General features: G+C 45.7%; 1 protein-coding gene across 2 annotated transcripts; it reads left to right on the top strand.

Annotated features, from left to right (window-relative positions):
* The first annotated feature begins 3,015 nt into the window (after positions 1-3,015).
* On the top strand, positions 3,016-15,436 carry LOC130043062 (L-lactate dehydrogenase A chain). Of its 2 annotated transcripts, none has more exons than XM_056135361.1 (8): positions 3,016-3,034; positions 6,253-6,402; positions 9,178-9,295; positions 10,638-10,811; positions 11,503-11,676; positions 12,760-12,877; positions 13,995-14,118; positions 15,070-15,436. In XM_056135361.1, the coding sequence occupies exons 2-8, from the start codon at positions 6,277-6,279 to the stop codon at positions 15,232-15,234; spliced, it is 999 nt and encodes a 332-aa protein (XP_055991336.1). In that variant the 5' UTR covers positions 3,016-3,034; positions 6,253-6,276; the 3' UTR covers positions 15,235-15,436. The 2 variants fall into 2 exon arrangements, with proteins under 2 accessions (XP_055991336.1, XP_055991344.1); XM_056135369.1 differs by lacking the exon at positions 3,016-3,034 and adding an exon at positions 3,986-4,135.
* Positions 15,437-20,986: the final 5,550 nt, after the last annotated feature.

Raw genomic sequence — 20,986 nt, 5'->3', positions numbered from 1 at the left:
TGAAGAGAAAGGATCTAGGTCTTTATGTCCTTGTTCTAGTAGAAAGAGTCTAGAGGGGGTGGAGCCATTGCTCATAGGGCTGGAGAATATGCACTCATCTGGGAGCCCCAGATTCAATCCCCAGAACCCTGTGGTGCCCCAAGCACTGCTGGGCATGCAAGCTTCCCTACAAAGAAACAAAGAAAAAGAAAAAAGAACTGGGCAGAGAGAAAGTACAGCAGGTAAGGTGCCTGCCTGACAAAAAGCCGACCTGGGTGCAATCCCCGACACGGCTTATGGTCCTCAGCCCCAGGAGGAGTGATGCCCGAGCACAGAGTTAGGAGTAAACCCTGAGCACTGCCGGGTGTGGCCTCAAACAAAGAAAAGGCGAATGTCTGGGAGGGTGTCTTAGTCCACTCAGAATGCTACAACAAAATGTCACCATATACTAAGTGACATAAAGAACACATTGTATTTCTCACAGTTCTGGAGACTGGGGCGCCAACACTTAGGCTATTAGCCCAGGATACTAAGCCAGCTTTAAACTCCAGACAGGGGCTGGAGCGATAGTACAGTGAATATTGCCCCTGCCTTGAATGCAGCAGACCTGGTTTGATTACCAGCACCCCATATGATTTACTGGGCAGTACTAGGAATAACCCCTGAGTATCACCAGGTGTGGCCTAAAAAAAAAAAAGTCAGCTCCAGATAGCCATCACTTCCTGTGCCTTCACTTGGCAGATGGTACAAGGGTTCTCTCTGGAAATCTTTTTCTTTTTTCACTTTTTTTGGGGGGAGGGGGATGTTAGGGCTGCACTAAGCAGTCCTCAGGGTTGGTTACTCCTAGCTCTGCACTCAAGGATCATCCCTATTGGCTCAGGGAGGCTGAGGAACCAAACCCGGGTTCGCTTTGTGTAAGGCAAATGCTCTGTCCCCTGTACTATTGCTCCAACTCCCCCCACCCCCACCCCAGGCACCCTTTTCATGAGGATTTTATTCACTGATTTTATACAGGAGAGATTTGGGGGGAAGGGGTGCTGGGGGCTACTTTCCGCTTGTGGCTTGGGGGCTGCTTTCAGCAGTACTGAGGTACCATGCAGTACTGGGGTTCGTAGCCAGATCTGTAAGCAAAGGATGTGTTCAGCCCTTTGAACAATCTCTTTAGCCCTTTATTCATGAAAGCTTCACCTCCAAATGCCCCACCCCCGCTAATACTGTCACACTGGAGGTTAGATTTCAACAAATGAATTCAGGGTAGGGGGACACAGTCAATCCCTGTTGAAGGGAATGTAGAGTCTCTAAGGTGGGTTCTGTCATGTGACTTGTGTGAGGCATGAACTCTGGAGGGCAGGTTGATCCAAGTCAAAAAAGGGAAACAGAGGCAGCACCTAACGCCTGAGGATGAGCCCCACCTCGAACAGGGTCCGGAAGGTGGTGTGGGAGCAAGTCCGACGGCGCTGGGGAGAACTTGAGGAGTCGGGGTGGAGCCTTCTGGGTTCTGCACCCATCCTCCTCTGAGAGTGGGATTATGGGATGGCAGGAAGCTGCATGCAGGGGGCAGGCGCCTGCGCTCTGGCCTGCGAGAAGAGCTGCTTTGACACGTCCACAGCAGACCCGGCCTGTCAGCGACAGACGCCCACGAAGCCACCTGCATCTTGGGCCCTGCACCTCCAGGAAAGCCACCCACCGGCTTTACAATCCAAGGTACCAGAAAGTCAGGCTGTCTGTGGAGTTCAGAGGGCGCATGGGGCTATGTGTCAGAGAAGGTTTCCCGTAGATGTGGTGGGAGCTGTGTATATGCTTCTTGCGTTACTACACAACAAGGCACCCCCTTTCCACAGTTTCTTGGTGACCGTTTTTGACCTGTCTCTCCTATTCTCCATAACTTCCATCACTTCTGCTGACCCCCTGGGTAACCCTCCCCCAACCCCCCACCAGACACACACACCCGGTCACCACCACCAATTTTTAGCCTGGCATTCATTTCTCTATTGGGTGGTTGGTTTTTTTTTTTTTTTTTTGGTGGTGGTGGTGGGGGGGGAGGCGTTGTTTAGCTCCCTCACAGCTGTGCTCAGGGCTTATTCCTAGCAGGGGACAGGAGACCCTATGCGGTGCTGGGGATCAGACCTACGTCCGCTGCATGGAGGGCAGGCATCTTACCCCCTGAACTATCTTTCCTACCCACTCTGGCTTGGCTTTTGTACAGAGTTCTGTTTGGACTGTTGGTGCCAAGGTTCTGTATTTGCCAGGTTTCTTCAGGAACAAAATATATATACAAAAAAAAATGAGAGGCCAAAACAATAGTACAGCAGGTAGGGGAAAAAAAAAACCCTAGGTGTTGTAGTCAACCAACTCTGGGTTAGGCACCAGCTGACGGCACTTATTGTAAGTATGACCTTGGCAAAGTCACCAGTCTCTCTCTCAAGCTTGCTTTCTTAGCTGAAGCATGGAGGGAAATTGTGTTTACGCCAAAGAATTAAAGTGAATATGACTGTGGGCACAGCCTCACTGCCTGGCACCTAGGAGTGCTCTGTAAACAGTATGTGATTGTATTCCTTCTAGCATTGAATAAAGGCATTTGTTCTGCATTAGAGGGAAAGTCAGCCAGGTGATTCTTACTTAGGTCCATGCAGATTCTCTGCCCAGGTTATCTTGAGGTGGGGGGATTATCCCCAGGCTTCCTGATGAGGATTATCTCTCTGATTTCGCTGTTCAACTCTTCTCGCTGTGATCACATTAGTCAGGCAGACTCCCCCACCCGCCTTAAAGAGGACATTGTTGCAAGGGCCCAGGAGCCAGACACTGTTGCAATGTGCCCCGCCCTCTCCAGGGAGAGCCATGGCAGTCCCGCTGCCCCTCCAACTGTGTCTGAGGTGACAGCCGAAAAGTCCAGCTTGTTAGATGCCTCACTTCCCCCCAGCTGAGATTGGAGGTCTCCCTTCCACACTGAAAAGCCCACGATTATGGATCTTTCTTAGAGCCGGGCGATATGTTGGTGACCCACGTGCAAAGAGGATGTAAACTGGCTCATGCCCTTGTGAGACTCCACTCAAAGGTAGGAGGGCAGTGCCCACACAACGGTTTGTAAGTGGGTTGGAAGCTGTTGTGGTGGCAAGCAGAGATGGGTGATACCAGCTCTGTGGGTGTGTGAAGAAGGGGTGAGGTCACAGACAACGGGACTAGTTGTTTGTGTGTGGGCCACACCCCGGGGGTGCTCAGGGCTTACTCCTGACTCTGCACACAGGGATCACTCCAAACAGGGTAGTGGAGGCCTTATGTGGCGCTGGAGAGGGACCCAGATCTGTCCTTGCAAGACCTAAATCCTTGTACTATCTCTCAGATTAAAAAAAAAAAAAAAGGGCTGGAGGAGGCAGTCCTGCCATGGAAGGAGTCAGCATGAGTAAAACCCCAGAGGTGAACTCTAATAAAATATGGTTTTAGCTGGGTGTGGCTGGTCACGGTGTTCCGGGCAATGTGGGGCAGTTGGGAGGAAGAGGCTTAAGCCTCACGGTCTGGGAAGTTTGAGCAACAGGGAAAGAAGAGTCAGGTTTTGGAAATCAGTCGATTTAAACAAGAACGACATTCTGACCCTGCATTGGGGGCTTTTTATTTATTTTTCTTGGGGTTCCCGGGGTAGGGGTGTGGAGGGAGCCACCTAGCAGAGCTTGGAACCTACCCTGGCTCTGTGCTCAGGGACCACTCCTGGTCGGCTCGGAGTCCCCTGTTGCATGCCAAAGCCGATTCTGGGCACTGGGAAAAAATACTAATACTGGGGAAAAATTCCGATCAAGCCTCCCCTTGGAGTAAGCCCCACTTTTTTTTTTTTGGCGAAAGAGGAATCTGAGGGGCCACTGGACCCGGGGCTCAGGTCCCGGCCACTGGCGAGGGAGCCCCTAAGCTTTCCCGGCGCACGTGGGTCACCCCGCTCACCCAGTCGTCGAGCTGCGCGCGCCGCAGCCGGGGCCGCTCTGAGCGCCCCGCCCGGCTCCGAGCCCGCCCCCAGCCCGTCCCACACGTGGGTTCCCGCACGTCCGCTTGGCTCCCCCCGTGACGTCAGCCTCGGGGTTGCATTTAAGGCCCCTCCCGCACCCCTCTCCGACTCCTGGAGCTGCTGCCGCCAAGTTCGGATCCACGCCGCGCCCGACGTGCACTCCCGGTACGGAAGGGCCACGCGCGCCCTGCGCCCGAGGGGGCGGGAGAGCGGGTAGGGTAGGTGGGGGTGAGCTGAGGTAGGGGGTCCCTGTGTCCCGGGGGTGCACAATCGCGTCCCCGGGGATCTGGGCCGTGATCGTTCTCCGTTTATGCACTGCAGCGGGCGTGGTGGCTTCCAGCCTGCTGGGCCGGGCCGCGCCTTACCCCAGGATGGCAAGTCCCATCCCGGGTGGGTGGAAAGAAGGGGAGCAGGAGCAGGAGGAGGAGGGGGAGGAGGAGGTGGTGGCAGGTCTGGAGGTGCGGGGGTGGGGGTGATGGATTGCCTCTGGGCTTGTAATTGCCCAGCAGCCAAGCAGGAGGTCGAGAGCCCAAGGGAGTATTAGCATTCCTCCTAGAATAATGGGGCGGATTCCTGGTGGCAGGAAAGCCTCAGGAGGACGCGCCACTGCCCACAGAGGAGATGGGGCGCAAAACAAATTGCATGTTTTAAGTCCCTCAGATTGCTTAGGGTGGTACACTTGGGCACGGAGCCTGCAAAGATGAACCCGAAGGGGGTGCATGCAGCCTTCTGGCACCTCAGGTGGGGGCTACCGGGAATAGAACCACTTGGTGCCATCTCTTTGGGCGTTGGGGGAGGAGAGGAATCTAAAGCAGGGAGATGCGGCTCCTGGGAGTGGGTGGACGGACTTTGGGAAGTCGACCCTCCTTAGGTGGGGCTTCTACCCTCCCCTCCCCCCACATCCCCACTGAGAAGGGAGCCCAGAGCTTAGGGGTTCTTGTGAAGCCAGGAAGGCTTTGCGTCCCTTCCGTGCCAGGCTGCAGAAACCTTAAAAGGCTGTCCCGAAATAGCAGTGATCTGTAAGGAGAGGCCTGGGAACTCTGGGCCGCCTGCCTAGAAGGCCTGTAGGATATTTTTGCCCATTGCAGCCGTGTCAAGACTGGGGGGGGAGGGGAGTCTTTTCAGGATGCAGTGTGCGTTTCTCCCAATGGATGCAGTTCACGATGGATTTGGAAACCCTCTCTCTCTGCACCCCACCTCTGGAAATTTAGGGGTTCCATCACATAGTTGTTCACTTTGGAGGCAGGGAAGGAGCAGGCCTTGGGCTCCCACACCTAGTTCTGCACTTCCTGTAGTGACAAGGAAAGCCACTCACACCTTTGCAAGAAGCATCTTGGGCAGAGGCTGCGCGAAGCGCCTCCTTCTCAGCTGGTTAATAGCCTCCGGTTCCTGCTTCCCGGTACCTCTGCTGGGCCCAGCCCTGGCCGCTCGCCAGATCAGGCGGGCTGGCAGCTGGGCGGCACGCTGGGAGCGCCTGCTTCGGGACACCAACTGGGTCTAAAGTCTCAGCTCCGAGCTCATCCCCTTTGCCCTACAGAGAGCGAGCAAGTTGATAACTGTCTCGGCGCACAGGCGGGGTGCCCAGGTGCCCACCTACTAGCTTGGCTCCGGTCCCTACCCAGAGTTCAGAAATGCGCAGGCGCGGAAATTTTCTGGCCTGGTAGCGGGGGAGGGAGGGCGAGGAGGACTCGGGCCGAGTCTTCCGGGTCTAGGCGGGGCTAAGGCCCAGGGGCTTCTGTGATTGGAGTAATTTGTCTGATTCCCCGCCCTCCCTGGAAATAGGCGGGGCGGGGAACGCGCATGAGCAGACCGCAGAGCAAGTACTATTCCTTCTGGGTCCTGCTTTGAGGCGGTTAATGACACTTGGCTCCGCTGGTACCTCTTGGGTCCTTCAATGAAGGCTTGTCTGAAGTAGAGCTGGGCCTGGCGCTACAGCAGTCTTGTCTGAAAAAGGCCCTCCCCGTTTGGGGTTAATCGCTCCAGGATGAGTGAGCCATCCGAAATCTTTAATTACACCCAAGCTTCCACGACACATGAGTCCTCTGGAGGCTGTATTTACTCTGAAACATCATTTTTATTTTTCCATGCCAAGGTGACGTCCTTCTCTCAGACTCCCCCCACTCAGTGTTTTGAGTTATTCTTTGTGTGTGTGTGTGTGTGTGTGTTTTAAGTGGCAGATCATCCCCCAAAGGAAGTAAAATAAGCTTTTTCAAAAGCATTTTTGGTTAATAGGTGCTAATTTAAAGAAGATATAGTGACAGTGTACATTTCCCCTCCATTAGGTTCCTTTTAGTTCTTCGTCCAAGATGGCATCTCTCAAGGATCAGCTGATTCAGAACCTTTTTAAGGCAGACCATGCCCCCGAGAATAAGATCACGGTTGTGGGGGTTGGTGCTGTTGGCATGGCCTGCGCCATCAGCATCTTAATGAAGGTAAGTGAGATTCTTGAAGCCAGGAAGCCAGACATCTTGACCCCATGCAATCTCTGCCTTTCCAAGAATTTGCATCAAATTGTATATATAAATATTGCAAACAAAGAACTTTATGTGAAACAGTTTTTGAAACATAATGCTATACCAACTGGAAATTTGAACAAAAAATTGCAACCGTTATTAGGCTGTAGACTTAGTTCTTAAATTCACTGAGCTGTATTCATGTGCGTAAGTTACCTACAAATGAAAATAAAGGGTCCATGCCTATAAACAAGTTACATTTATTTTAAAGTTATTTATTTATTTTGGTTTTGGGGCCACATCTGGTGGTATTCAGGGCTTACTGCCGGCTCTGGGTCAGGAATTACTCTTGGTGGCAAGTTCCCTACCTACTGTACTATTACTCTTGCCCCTTGGATAGCAACTTTGATACTAATTGTGGGACTACAATTTATTAGAAGGAGAACTGGTGAATAACACCTGTTACTGGAGAAAAAGTACAGTTTGCATGAAAAAGAAGTGGAGACAGCTTCCAGGATTACAATATCTGAAGTTTGGCTCTGGTGTTTCCTTGACTAGAAGGGAATGATAATTCTAGGTTTTGGACAGGGGTAGTATTCAAATGAGCTAGGCAGACAACACACCGGTTGCACTAGGCTTGTTCTTAGGAAAAGACACATCATTTACCAGCTCTCCCCAGCTAGATCAGAAATACCTCTGCAACCTGACCCCCCAAGTTATCTTTGCATTTACATGATGTTAATGGAAATTTTAAAAAGTTAATTTTTATTAAAAACACCATGTTTTACAAAATTGTTCACTCTGCCGTTGTTTTAAGCATTTAGTGTTTCCCAACACCACCAGCGAGACCTGACTTACTGTTTTCAGATTCAGATATTAAAGGATGAGTAACAAATGGTGTTCTGTCATGTCATATGACAGAGAATGTCTATAATGCTTTGCGTATTAACAACTTGTATTGCTGAGCAAGAAAATGAAGTGACATTATACATACATGCATACAGATATATTTTTGTGTGAAATGAATGTGGAAAAATGCTCAAAAGAGAAATAACTTCTGTTTGGAGTCTTTTTTTTTTCTCACTGAAATCACCATTATCCCCTTCCTTAGCAATGTTAGTAGTGATATTGAAAATATGAATTGCTGGTGGTCCTTTTTTGTGATGCCCTCTAAATCAGGTGTGGCTGAAGAGTAAGTCCCAACCTATTCAGTCTTGTGAAAAAGATTCAGAAGTAGATCTACAACTCAACAAGAACATCTTTGTTTACAATAGACCACATTTTATTTTCACTCAGACTATTATGGTTCCTGGTCTGAAGTGCATCTCTGATATTTTATAGGCTTAACTGAAAGGATATTTTTCACTAATACTTTATAGTGCCCAAGTTTATTTTTATTTTTATTTTTTGCTTTTTGGGTTATACCCGGCGATGCACAGGGGTTATTCCTGGCTCATGCCAGGAATACTCAGGAATTACTCCTGGCGGTGCTCGAAGGACCATATGGGATGCTGGGAATCGAACCTGGGTCGGCTGTGTGCAAGGCAAACACCCTACCCGCTGTGCTATTGCTCCAGCCCCCCAAGTTTATTTTTAGTTTTGTTTGTTTGTGGGCCATACCTGGCAGTGCACTGGGGTTACTCCTGGCTCTGTACTCAGAAATTACTCCTGTTGTGCCTAGAGGACTGTATGGAATACTGGGGATCAAACCTGGGTCAGTCACATGTGAGGCAAATACCCTACCCACTATACTATTGCTCTGGCATCCTATTTTTAGTTTTATGTAAAACCAAATAGTATTAGGGCTGGAGAGGTAGTACAGGGGATGATGAGCTTGCCTTTCATGTGGCTGACCCCAATTAATCTCTGGCACCATTTAGGGTCCCCTGAGCAATGCTGAGTGTGACTTAAATACAGCAAACTAAGGAGGCCATAAAGATAGTACATGTACCTTGCACGTTGCTTACCCAGGTTTTATCCTTGATACCCCAGATGATTTTCTGAGTTCACCAAGAGTGATCGGCCAGGAACCCGCCCTGAGCACAGAGCCAGGAATAAGTTGGGAATAAGAGAACCACCAGGTGTGGCTCCAAACCCCAAATCAAGCAAAATCAAAAAACTAATACTGTTGGTTTATATATGAAAAATATAACCAGATGATTCAAAAAAACGCTTTTTTAATTCATTGGTACTGGTGAACATCGCCTACTTAATGAATAACAATATATATATATATACACGTATATATATATATACACAACTGAATCTCAGAAAATAAATACCACAGTTTTACATAGCTGGGTATAATCCTAAGCACCACCTGTTCAGTGCACTATTCAGTGGTGCTCCCTCAGAGGTTGTTCAGGGAGGGGAAGGGATCAGCAATTCCTCCAGGCTGGGACACTTGTCAGTCAGCTTGTGAATGGAGTTCTGCATTACTGTGTTTTTTTGGTTTTTGGGTTTTTTTGTTTGTTTGTTTTTTTTTTTTTGCTTTTTGGGTCACACCCTGCGATGCACATGGGTTACTCCTGGCTCATGCACTCAGGAATTACTCCTGGCAGTGCTCGGTGGACCATATGGGATGCAGGGAATCGAACCCAGGTTGGGTGTGCAAGGCAAATACTCTACCCGCTGTGCTATCACTCCAGCCCTCCCGTGTGTCTCCAGTGTCTGAAATATAGGAAGCTTTGCATGCTTTTCTAAAAATCTGGAGGTAGCAATTTTCCTCTGAACAGAAGTTTGTGTCTCTTTTAGGACTTGGCAGATGAGCTTGCTCTTGTTGATGTCATGGAAGACAAATTGAAAGGAGAGATGATGGATCTCCAGCACGGCAGCCTTTTCCTTAAAACACCAAAAATTGTCTCTGGCAAAGGTTAATTTCAGACTTCACTCTTGAATTAGTAGTCTCCAACCCTATATCTTTATTTTCATTTTACTATTATAGCTTAGGTAACATGGTTTACAACAGTGTTCCCGTTTGCGGTTTTGATGTACAAAGTTAATGCACCCCAGCACCACCACTGAAGTACCCAAGATCCTCCACCAGTGTATTTATGTTACTTCTAGCCTGACTCATTCCTCCCCCACCTTCTCCACCCACTATTTGGTAATCGTGAGTTTTGTAATCTAAGGCCAAGGGTTTGTCATTGTTCAATACAGTCTCTTCCCTTCTTTCAGTCCTAGCTCTTTTAAAGACTTTTGTTTTATATATAGGAGATTTTTGTTTTATATATTGTTTATTTATAGCCCTTAAACAGTTTTGCATCATTACTTATTGATATTAAAATTTCCATTTCGATATGTGGTTTTAGATGAAAATCCAATTTCTTTATGATTTGGAAACAATCATAGTGAAATTTCTTCCCCTGGGGCTAGAGAGATGGATCAGGAGATAAGGTGCTTGCCTTCTATGTGCCTAACCATGATCCAGCCCCATCTTCCCCATGTGGTCTCCTAAGCACCATCAAGAGTTATTCCTGAGCACAGCCAAGTGTGCCTCAAATCACCTCCCCAAAAAATCAAACTCCAAACAAACTTTTAATCCATATTTAACCAGTCTTTGGAGCAGATTTGTTTGTTTTGGGCTATACCCAGTGATGCTCAGGGGTAACTCCTGGTTCTGTGCTCAGGAATCACTCCTGGTGATGCTTGGGGGACCATGTGGGATTCTGGGGATCAAACCCAGTCAGCTGCATGCCAGGCAAGCACCCTACCCACTGTACCATCTCTCCAACCCCCCCAATCCTTTGCACTTTGTTTTGTTTTTGTGCCACACCTGGAAGTGCTCACAGATAACTCCTGATTATACTCAGGGAATATTCTTGGGGCTCAGGGGGCTCTATGGGGTGCTGGGGATTGAACCCAGGTTAGCCACTTGTAAGGCAAACAACACTGGTTTTTTTTTTAAATTTTTTTTTGTTGTTTCTTTTTTTTTTTTTACAGTTGTAGATTTACAATTTTTTGTGCTTTGGTTTCAATTATACAATGATCAGATACCCATCCCTCCACCAGTGCCCATTTTCCACCACCATGGATAATATCCCCCCACCCCCATCCCCCCATCCCCGCCTGCCTCTGTGGCAGGGCAATCCCCTGTACAACACTGGTTTTAAGGCGAACACCCTTACCCATGTATTATTGCTCCAGCCCCTAGAACAGGTTAGCTAATGAAGTTTTCTGCAAGTCCTAAATCTCTTAGTCTTCTTTTCTTGTAGACTACAGCGTGACAGCAAACTCCAAGCTGGTCATTATCACAGCCGGTGCACGCCAGCAGGAGGGAGAAAGCCGTCTGAACCTGGTCCAGCGAAACGTGAACATCTTTAAATTCATCATTCCTAATGTTGTGAAATACAGCCCGAACTGCAAGTTGCTTGTTGTTTCCAATCCAGGTGAGACTTTCAATTGCATAAAAATAGCCTGTAGTCACCTGGGGAGCGTATTTATATTCTCCGCGTCCATTTTCTTGTAATTTTCATTTTCCTTCTAAGAGTGGGTTGTGCTTTTGTAAAACAGCTAAGTGCACTGAAGCGAATTTAATGCCTGTGAATGCTCTTGGAACCCGTAGAGCACATGCTTTGCATGTGGAAGGCACTGGGTTTGTTTTCTAATACGGGGGAACAATCAGTTACTTGCTTGAAGAATCTTAGATGAGGACCAAGTTTATGAATCCTGTTTTATTCTCTTAGTGAGCATCTGGTATATTTTCTTTATACTTCTTGAATACATCATTTACTTGCTGAATTTTGTATAGTATAAAGGTTTGAAAGTATTAGCTTAAAGTATTAACTTAAATCAATGAAAGCATTGATTGTGGGTTGGAGAGATAGCTCAGAGTGCTAGAGTGCAGGTTTTGTATGCTTAGTTTGATTTTTGTGTGACCCAGTTTGATCCCTGGCTCTGTTCGGTCCCCTTAGCTCTACTGGGAGCAGTCTCTGAAGCAATGCCAGGGCTCAAAATCCAACAAAACAAAAATGCTGATTGCCACCATCAGTTCTAAGCCCCCAACAGACCTCTGTGTCTTGAGCAGCCAATCCCTATCTAATGATTTACCTAGAATCTTTGCTAATATTTTGTTCATAGTGGATATTTTGACCTATGTTGCTTGGAAGATAAGTGGCTTTCCGAAAAACCGCGTTATTGGAAGTGGTTGCAATCTGGATTCAGCCCGGTTCCGTTACCTCATGGGGGAAAGGCTGGGAGTGCACCCATCAAGTTGCCATGGATGGGTCCTTGGGGAGCACGGAGACTCTAGTGGTATGTATAATTTTTTTCCTTTCCCAAAGAGATGGTATACAAACATGGAAAGGTGTGTGGTGTGTTAGCCAATCAGGGTAAACTGTATAGGCATTCATCACGATAGAAAGGTTTGCAGGAATCTATGTTTAGATATAACTACACACTTAGAATTTTCAAGATTTTAGTCATTTTGTATGACCTGGCCTGAGGGCTGGAGAATATAGGTTTTCAATTTGTACAATGACTTTATTGAATAAAAGAGTAGCTGTTAGGATAATCTTAGTTATTTGTTATTCCAACTGTTTGTAGTTTGCACTAACTCCTCTTGAAAGCTGAGCCCCTCTAAGCAGAATATGTAGAACATTGCTATGTCAGTTGAATTCATGTAGTTTTCCATAACCTATGCCAGGAAAATTATTATAATCTCATACTATGTATTTCAGATGTAGATAATTTGAACATCCCAGTAAGTTAGGGAAATAAGTTAGACTGCAATGAAAATTTTTAGTTTTATATAATCTTAGAGGAGACAAAATTTGAAAGAACATTGGTTATCTTGATCACTTACCAAATGGTGGTAATCCTCCCCAGCTAAGAACAGAGGGGGGCTGAGAAGATCGTATAACAGATAAGGCCCTCACCTTGCACACAGCCTGCCCTTATTCAATCCCCAGCATCCTTTATGGCCCCTGGAGCACCTCCAGGAATGATACCTGGCTGCAGAGGCAGGAGTAAGCCCTGAGCATTGCCAGGTGTGGCACAAAAACTAAAAAAAAAAAAAAAAAACAAAGAAAAAGAAAAGGGAATTAGGGGCCAGGAAGGAGGCGCAACAGGCTGAAATGTACATTTGCTTGTTAAAGCCCTGCGTCTGATCTAGAAGTCCTGCGTTTGAACCTATTGCTTCGTCCTCCGAGCACTAAGAGTTGCCCTGAGTACCAACAGGTGTGGCCCCCAAGCCTAAAAATGCCAAAGCTAACCTCCTCTCCCACTGCCCATACCCCAAAAGTAAAAACAGAATTAGGAAATTAGAAAGATGAGCCAGAATCACCAGTCCTCTGGCTAGTATATGGAAATGACTGTGTTCTCCCCTGTTTCCTCTAGTGCCTGTGTGGAGTGGAGTGAACGTTGCTGGGGTTGCCCTGAAGAATCTGCACCCTGACTTAGGTACTGATGCAGATAAGGAACAGTGGAAACAAGTTCACAAACAAGTGGTTGACAGGTAATAGAATATTGTAATTTGATAATTTTGAATATAAGAATCTGTTTTATATATATTTATTTCCCTTTTTTGATCACACCTGGCTATCCACAGGGGTTACTCCTGGCTCTGCACTTGGGAATTACTCCTGGCGGTGCTCGGGGGACCATATGAGATGCTAGAATTGAACCCAGGTCAGCCGTGTACAAGGCAAATGCCCTACCCACTGTGCTATCACTCCAGCCCCAACAAATCTATTTTAAAGATCAAAAAAAATTTTTTTTTTGTGGTGGTCACTCCTGACAGGATTAGAGGGACCATATGGGCTGCTGGGGATTGAACCTGGGTTGCCTACCCTCTATCTCTGGCCCCAGGAGTTCCTTCCTTTTCCAGAATCTTGGCCTTACATTTTTTTTAAATTGTATTCAAAGGTTCATCCTTAAGAGTGGTAGTCTTCCTGTAAGGTCTTCACAAAAATCTGCATCTTGGTGGTGGGTCCACCGCAGATGGTGAATCAGAAAGGAAACCGAATTTACTTTCTTAAATTTAGTATTAGAGGGTCAGAGCTGTATAGTACAGTGGGTCAGATGCTTGTCGTGCTTGCAGTCGACCTAGGTTCCATCCCAAACACCTTAGTATGGTCCATTGAACACCACTAGGAATGATCCTTGAGTGCAGAGCCAGGAGTAAGCCCTGAACATCTCCAGTTGTGACCCTAAAGCCAAATAAATAAGTAACAAATTCAGTATTAGATTTTGTTTTTTTTGGTGGTGCTTGGGATCAAATCCAAGGCATTCAGATATGCAAGACAAATGCTTTATTGTTGAGCTATATCTCTGGCCCAGTCACTTATGTTGTTGCAAGTAGTCATAGTTGGTTCACAACTGTATGATCTGTTGTATGAAAACACAATTTTTCCATTCACTGTTGGAAAGCACAGGATTTGCTACCAGATTTTATTTGCAGTCGCTGATAATAGTGTTGTGAATACCCCTGTACAAAATATCTCAGGATATATATCCCAGGTGTTTGGTGCATTCTCGTGGCATTATTTACTTTAAAGCATGTGTTTGGTAAAAGCTTTGTTTTTGTTTCTTCCATTTTCCCTTTTCCTGCCCTTCCCTTCTCTACCCTATAGTGCTTATGAGGTGATCAAACTGAAAGGTTATACTTCCTGGGCTATTGGGCTGTCAGTGGCAGACTTGGCAGAAAGTATGATGAAGAATCTTAGGCGAGTGCATCCAATTTCCACCATGATTAAGGTAAGCTTACATAGTGATATAGTGTACTTAAATGCCATTATTTTCTCCTATTAAAAAAAGATTTCTTCTGAGATGATAAAGCAAAGATGATGTGATAAAGTTTTCAATCATCAAGTTCATTGAAATAAATCCATGTTCATCCAACTGCTTGGGAAGATATGGTTGAACTTTAAGATGTATGTCCTAGCCCTATGTTTACTACACAGATACTTGAAAACTTGTTAATTGAAACATCTTCTACTTAGTTATGTTGAGATATATGGGAGTCAATGAGAGAATAAGACTGTTTATGTTTTTGTTTTGGGACAACAGCAGTGGTGCTCGGAGTTTACTCCTGGCTCTGCACTCAGGAGTCACTCCTTGTGGGCTTTGGGGATCATATGTGGTGATGGGGATCGAACCCAGGCCAGCCACGTTCAAGGCAAACACCTTCCCCACTGTACTATTGCTCTGGCCCCAGAAATAAGTCATTTTTCTTTGGGAAAAAAAAAAAAGTCACTTTCTATTAAAGTTAGCAAAGTGTTAGTGTAATGAAAATTGGAAAAGTATTATGGATCAAGACAACAGTTCATATTTTGTTTTAGAATGTTTTGGTTTTTTGTTTTAGAATTTTTTTTAAATAAAAATGTATTGGTTTTCTACTACATGTTAATGACATCCTAAATTAAATTTGGAAGAATTGTTAGCTTATTAAGTTACATTAGTAAACTTTAAAACTGTAGATAATAGAAATTTTTTTTTCCTGGGTAGGGGCCACATCCAGTGTTGCTCAGGGCTTTATCCTGGCTCTGTGTTCAGGAAACACTCCTCGCAGTGCTTGGGGGACCATAGGGTCAATTGAGTGCAAGGCAAGCTCCTCACCTGCTGTACTCTCTGGCCTCAAGAATAGAAGTTTTGGAAGATGTCAGGGCACTTGGACCAAATATAAAATACTTGTCATTTTGTCTTCAGGGTCTCTATGGAATAAAAGATGATGTCTTCCTGAGCGTGCCTTGCATCCTGGGACAGAACGGAATCTCAGATGTTGTGAAGGTGACTCTGACATCTGAAGAAGAAGCCCGTTTGAAGAAGAGTGCAGAGACACTTTGGGGAATCCAAAAGGAGCTGCAGTTTTAGAGTCTTCTAGTGTATTACTTCACTGTCCAGGCTACAGTAGGATTTTAGTTGGAGTTGTGCATATTGTCCTTTTCACCTGATGACTAAAGCAGTACTCTTGAGACAGTATCCAAAAAAAAAATCTTATTTCCTAAGGCTAGAAATAGAGAGATGGTTTATAAAACCCTGGCAGCTATCTCTTTCTGCTGGATGGTACCTGTGTCCTTCTAAACTGGTTAATGTAAAGTAATTCCAGTCCCTTGGAGGCACCACTGCCAATGCTGCCTGTGCTGCAGCTACCAACACCAGATGTGTGTCTTTGCGTATTAGATGACTTCTGGTTCCTTCACCCAACATGATGGTCGACCCTTGTTTTCTCTTGTTAGTCCCATCCTGGATCCCATGGAGGAATCCAAGATCGCATGTCTTGTGCATTGTTTTCAAAGTTTGTATTTTGTGTACAATATGTATCAGAATAACCTTTATCACTATATGATCTTTAAAAAAGATTATAAATATAAACAGTGTAACCAACTAAAACATCAAATAAACCTGAACAGTGACTACTCTATTAAGAGATTCAGTCATCAAATGGCTCTTTATTTGTTATATCACTGGGAGGCATTAAGTTATTTGCTTTTTGGGTCACACCCAGCAATGCTCAGGGGTTACTCCTGGCTCTGCACTCAGAAATTACTCCTGGCAATGCCTGGGGGACCATATGGGATGCCAGGGATTGGACCCGGATCAACCGCGTGCAAGGCAAACACCCTACCTGCTGTACTATCGCTCTGGCCCCCATTAAGTTAGTTTTGGCAAACCTGCAATAGTAGTTTTTCAAAAGGATATATTCACTAATCATCAAAATTCTGCTTAACAGAAATTAATATATTAAGGTGCAATTAGATTGACTTGATTACTTTGGTACTAATCATTTTAATATTCTTAAGATACTCTGGTAATTTGGTGATAATAGTCACCTTACAATTCATTGAGGTAAGATTGCCTGGCATGTGGCTGACCTGGGTTCCATTCCTGGCACTGCATATGGTACCTTGGGCTCCACCAGGAGTGATCTCTGAGCACAGAGCCCAGTGTAAGCCTTGAACACTGCCGGGTGTGCCTTAAAAACAAAACACGATTTTTCATGTGAATGTAAATATTTCTCATCTGAACATGAGCCATAGTACTTTGCCACTATTGAAGAGTTTTACTAAAACTTGTTTTCTGGAAGCCAGTAGCATAGTGGTACTTAATGATTTTATTTTTTAAGATTTTATTTAATATTGTTATCATTTTGCTTTTGGGGTCACACCTGGAGATGCTCAGGGGTTACTCCTGGTTCTGCACTCAGGAATTAGCCCTGGCATTGCTGAGGAGACTGAATGGGATATTGGGGATCAAACCCAAGTTGGCCATGTGCAAGGCAAGGCCCTTCCTGCTGTGCTACTGCTCCAGCCCCTGATTTTTATCTTTACTCCTGGCTCTGCACTCAGGAGTTACTCCTGGTGGTGCTCAGGGGATCAGATGGTTGCTGGGAATCGAACTTGGGTCAGCCGTGTGCAAGGCAAACGCCCTACCCGCCGTGCTATTGCTCCAACTCATATCTAAGTACTCTTACTAGCTATCTAGTAGTACATACTTTTTAAATTTTTTTAAGTATCCTAGTTTTCAGTATGCTGAAATCATACTTCATAGTTGTGGAACTACTGCATCAATCCCTTCTGGCAGTGTTTTAAAATTCCTTTAGTTTCCAGTTGTGTTGATCATGTCTTGGGGTTTGTACTGAGGATTTGCTAATTGTTTATACTCTGCCAGTGCTCAGGTTTACTCCTGGCTCTGTGCTCAGATCCTTCTGGTGGGCTTGGGGAACTATATGTGGTGCCAGAGATCAAACCTGGGTTAACTTGTGCAAGGCACACTGTGTACTCTCTCTCGTTCCTACTTTGACTCAGCATGACATCTTAAAAAAGATTTAGATTACCTTTAATATTTATGTAACTGAGAGTCATGAAATTTTTTCCCTTTTATTTTCAGTTTGTAATGCCAGGAATCAAACTGAAGCCTCATGTGCAAGGCAAATGCTCTGCCACTGGGCTACATCCCCTGCTTCATTTTATTGATTTCTGTTTAATTAAATCGACTGAGTCACATCCAGTGGTGCTGGGGACTACTTCCAGCTCTGTGCCCTGCGGTGGGTCCTGGTGCTGCTTAAGAAAGCTTTGCAGGGAGATAGCACAGCAGGTAGGGCATTTGACTTGCAAGCAGCTAACCCGGCTTCGATTCCCAGCATCCCATATGGTCCCCCGAAAACTGCTAGAAGTAATTATTAAGTGCATGAGCCAGGAGTAACCCCTGTGCAACACCAAGTGTGACCCAAAAAGAAAAAAAAAAGAAAACTTTTCAGTGTTAGGGATCAAATCACGGTAAAAAGCATGCACTCCTGTTTTGTTGGACTGTCACCCCACACCACCCCACACCATCCCCCACTTCATTTTAGTCTCTGGAACCTTGGCAAGATGAAGCAAGCCTTAGTCCTATCTCAGTCAAGTGGGTGGAAGGGTAAGCAAATAGGATGTTCAAAGGTGGTCCTCTCCATAGTCTGTGTCTGTGTTTTCCAAAATTCCTGTTGTCAAAATACAGTTGTCAGGACATCCAAGCCATGTTCTTTTGAAATCAAGGAGCCCGGGAACAGCTCCACCGCAGAAGTGTCAACATTGCCAACGTGTCACTGCAAGTTCTGTCCTGGGTGCAGAGCATGATTGTGACAGCTCTGCCTTTTGTGACCCAGGGCACCTTGACCACATATTGAAATGCACAAGACAAGTTTTGACTGGTGACTTGACACTAGTGTAGTCAGGTAAAACGGTAATTTATCTTGGATCATGGCTGTCTCTGAAAGTCAAGGCAGACAAGACTTCCAGGTGTTTGTGGATATCCCTGCACCCAGGATGGGTATGAGTGGAGAACCCCTTTAGCTAGAGCAGGAGTTTGGCCACTGCAGACATGACTCCTCCTCAGGCTTTAGGACCTGGAAGTGGGTATAGAGCTTAGTTTTAGAGGTCAGTCAAACCAGCAGGGTGTCCCTCTCAGCCCCTTGATATAGGAGCTTCAGGGATCTGAAGTTGCTGTTGGAAGCACACAAGTAAACCAAGAGAGTCCAACAGTAGCCACCACTCTATTCCAGGGGTGCCTTGTTTGGGATGGGAGCGAGTTGTGTAAAGGGTCCTCAGAGAAATACAGGAAGGGCTGAGAGACAGTAAAGGACATAAGGCACTTGCCTTGCACGTTGAACCACCCAGGCTCTAAGCCCTGACACCATATATAGAGATATGAGCACCACTAAGGGTCACTCCTGAGCACTTTATAAAGTTTTGGTTCCAACACTCCCCACTCCTCCCCAGAGAGGAAAGTAGAGGAGAGGTAGGAAGATGATGATAGCTGACATATTGGTCAAGGAAATTAATTTTTTTTTTTTTGCTTTTTGGGTCACACCCAGTGATGCTCAGGGGTTGCTCCTGGTTCTGCACTCAGGAATTAACTCCTGGCAGTGCTCGGACGACCATATGGGATGCTGGGAATCGAACCCAGGTGGACTGTATGCAAGGCAAACGCCCTACCCGCTGTGCTATCACTCCAGGCCCTGGTCAAGGAAATTAATATTATCCATGCCCCAAACTGAAAATAAAAATTCAACTTTGAGAAGGGTTGGGAAAACCGTCCAGATATAAGGAACAGCAACAAGTTATAAGCCATGAAAAAGCAGTACAAAAACTGATGAGAATATGATGAATGTCCTAGGATAGAGGAGCAGGAGTAAGTCGATCTTGACTGTCTTTTAGATTGTGGTAAAATTTGAATAAGTATAATGGAAAGCAATTTTTTTTCAGTAGTGCCAGAGATCAAACTCATGTCTTCCGCAGTCACTTTACCTCTGAGCCATATTCCAACCATTGAATGGGTTTTGAGGTGGTTTTTGGGCTACACCTGGCTCTGCACTCAGGAATCACTCCTGGTGGTGCTTGGGGAAACTGGGATGCCAAAGATCAGCATAGGGCAAGTGCCCTAACCACTGTACTTAATCTTTCTGGCCCAGCACTGAGTGATTTTAAGCAATATTAGTACATGATCTCAGACATTAAAACAATAAACAAAAGGGGTGGGAGATAATACAGTAGCTCCTGCATACCTAGCAAGTACCACATGGTTCTGGGCACCTTGGGGTGTTGTCCTGGAGGCCCCAGCACTGCAGGGCCCAAAGTAAGATCGTATCCATAGACCCTGTACTGATAGGGTTGGCCAAGAATTGCCGGTCAGGGACCTGGAGTTCCTGACACTCTTAGGAGATCCAAACATCAAGCAAACAAACAAAAAAAGGTTATGAAGGTGGAGAATAGACTGTCCTTTAGGAAAGTTTAGATATTGAAAAGGTTTCAAATGCCAGTACTTCTGTTCACAATAGCCAAAATCTGGAAAAAACCCGAGTGCCCGAGAACAGGTGACTGGTTAAAGAAACTTTGGTACTTCTATACAATGGAGTTCTATGCAGCAGTTAGAAAAGACGAAGTCATGAAATTTACGCACAAATGGCACTACACGAAAAGTATCATGCTAAGTGAAATGAGTCAGAGAGGAACAGACATAGAAAGATTGCATCCATCTGGGGATATAAAGCAACAAAATAGGAGACTAACATCCTAGAATAGTCGAGATAAGTTACCAGAGGTTTACTCCATGGCTTGAAGGTCAACCACACATACTACGGGAAAGGGCAGCTCAGACAGAGAAGCCAAGTAAAGGGTGTTCGGAGGATTCTCCCAGGATGGGAGATGCATTCTGAAAGTAGACTATGGACCGAACATGTTTGCCACTCAATGCCTGTTTTACAAACCTTAGTAACCAAAAGGAGAGAAAGAATGAAAGGGAATGCCCTGCCACAGAGGCGGGATGGGATGGGAGTAAGGGAGGTGAGGGAAGGTTACGGGATCATTGGTGGTGGAGAACAGGCACTGGTGGAGGGATGGGTACTCAATCATTGTATGACTGAAACCCAAATACAAATGCTTGTAAGGTCAACAACTGTATCACATGGTGTTTCACTAATAAAAAAATTAAAAACAAAACAAAATAAAACAAATGCCAGTGCTTGACAAAAGATGAAAGAAACAGTTTGCTCTCTTCTGTGACTTACAGACTCATTGTGTATGTCAAAATTACCTTTAGAAAACTAAATCTGGGGACCAGTGAGAGAATACAGTGGGTAGGGTACTTTTCCTGCAAGCAGCCAACCTGGGTTCACTCTCTGGCACCCGTATGATCCCCCTAGTCCCTCCAGGAGTTATCCCTGAGTAGAGCCAGAAGTAAGACCTGAGCATTACTGGGTGTGGCCCTAAAAGGGAAAGAAAAGAAAAGTTAAAAGTAAACTAGAGGGGGCTGGAGTGATAGTTCAGCAGGGAGGGCATTTGCCTTGCATGTGTCCAACCTGGGTTTGATCCCCTGCTTCCCGTATGGTCCCTTGAGTACCGCCAGGAGTAATTCCTGAATGCAGAGTCAGGCGTAGCCCCTAAGCATTGCCGTGAGTGACCCAAAAAAGAAAAAAAAAAAGTAAACTAGATCTGGCCCTTCTTTTTCATCATTTATTCTGTTTGCTCAGGAGAAATGCAAACTTCATTTTGTAACTTGGTACTGAATCTACAGAGCCCAGTAAATTTTGAAACACCTACAAACACAGTGTCTTGGTAAGTGCATCCAAAAAAATAAATAAATAAAAAGT

Source organism: Sorex fumeus, unplaced genomic scaffold (genome assembly GCF_029834395.1).
Source record: "Sorex fumeus unplaced genomic scaffold, SorFum_2.1 ptg000007l, whole genome shotgun sequence".
NCBI lineage: Eukaryota > Metazoa > Chordata > Mammalia > Eulipotyphla > Soricidae > Sorex > Sorex fumeus.
Note: the sequence above shows the minus strand (reverse complement) of the source record. Positions and strands in the feature narration are given on the sequence as shown.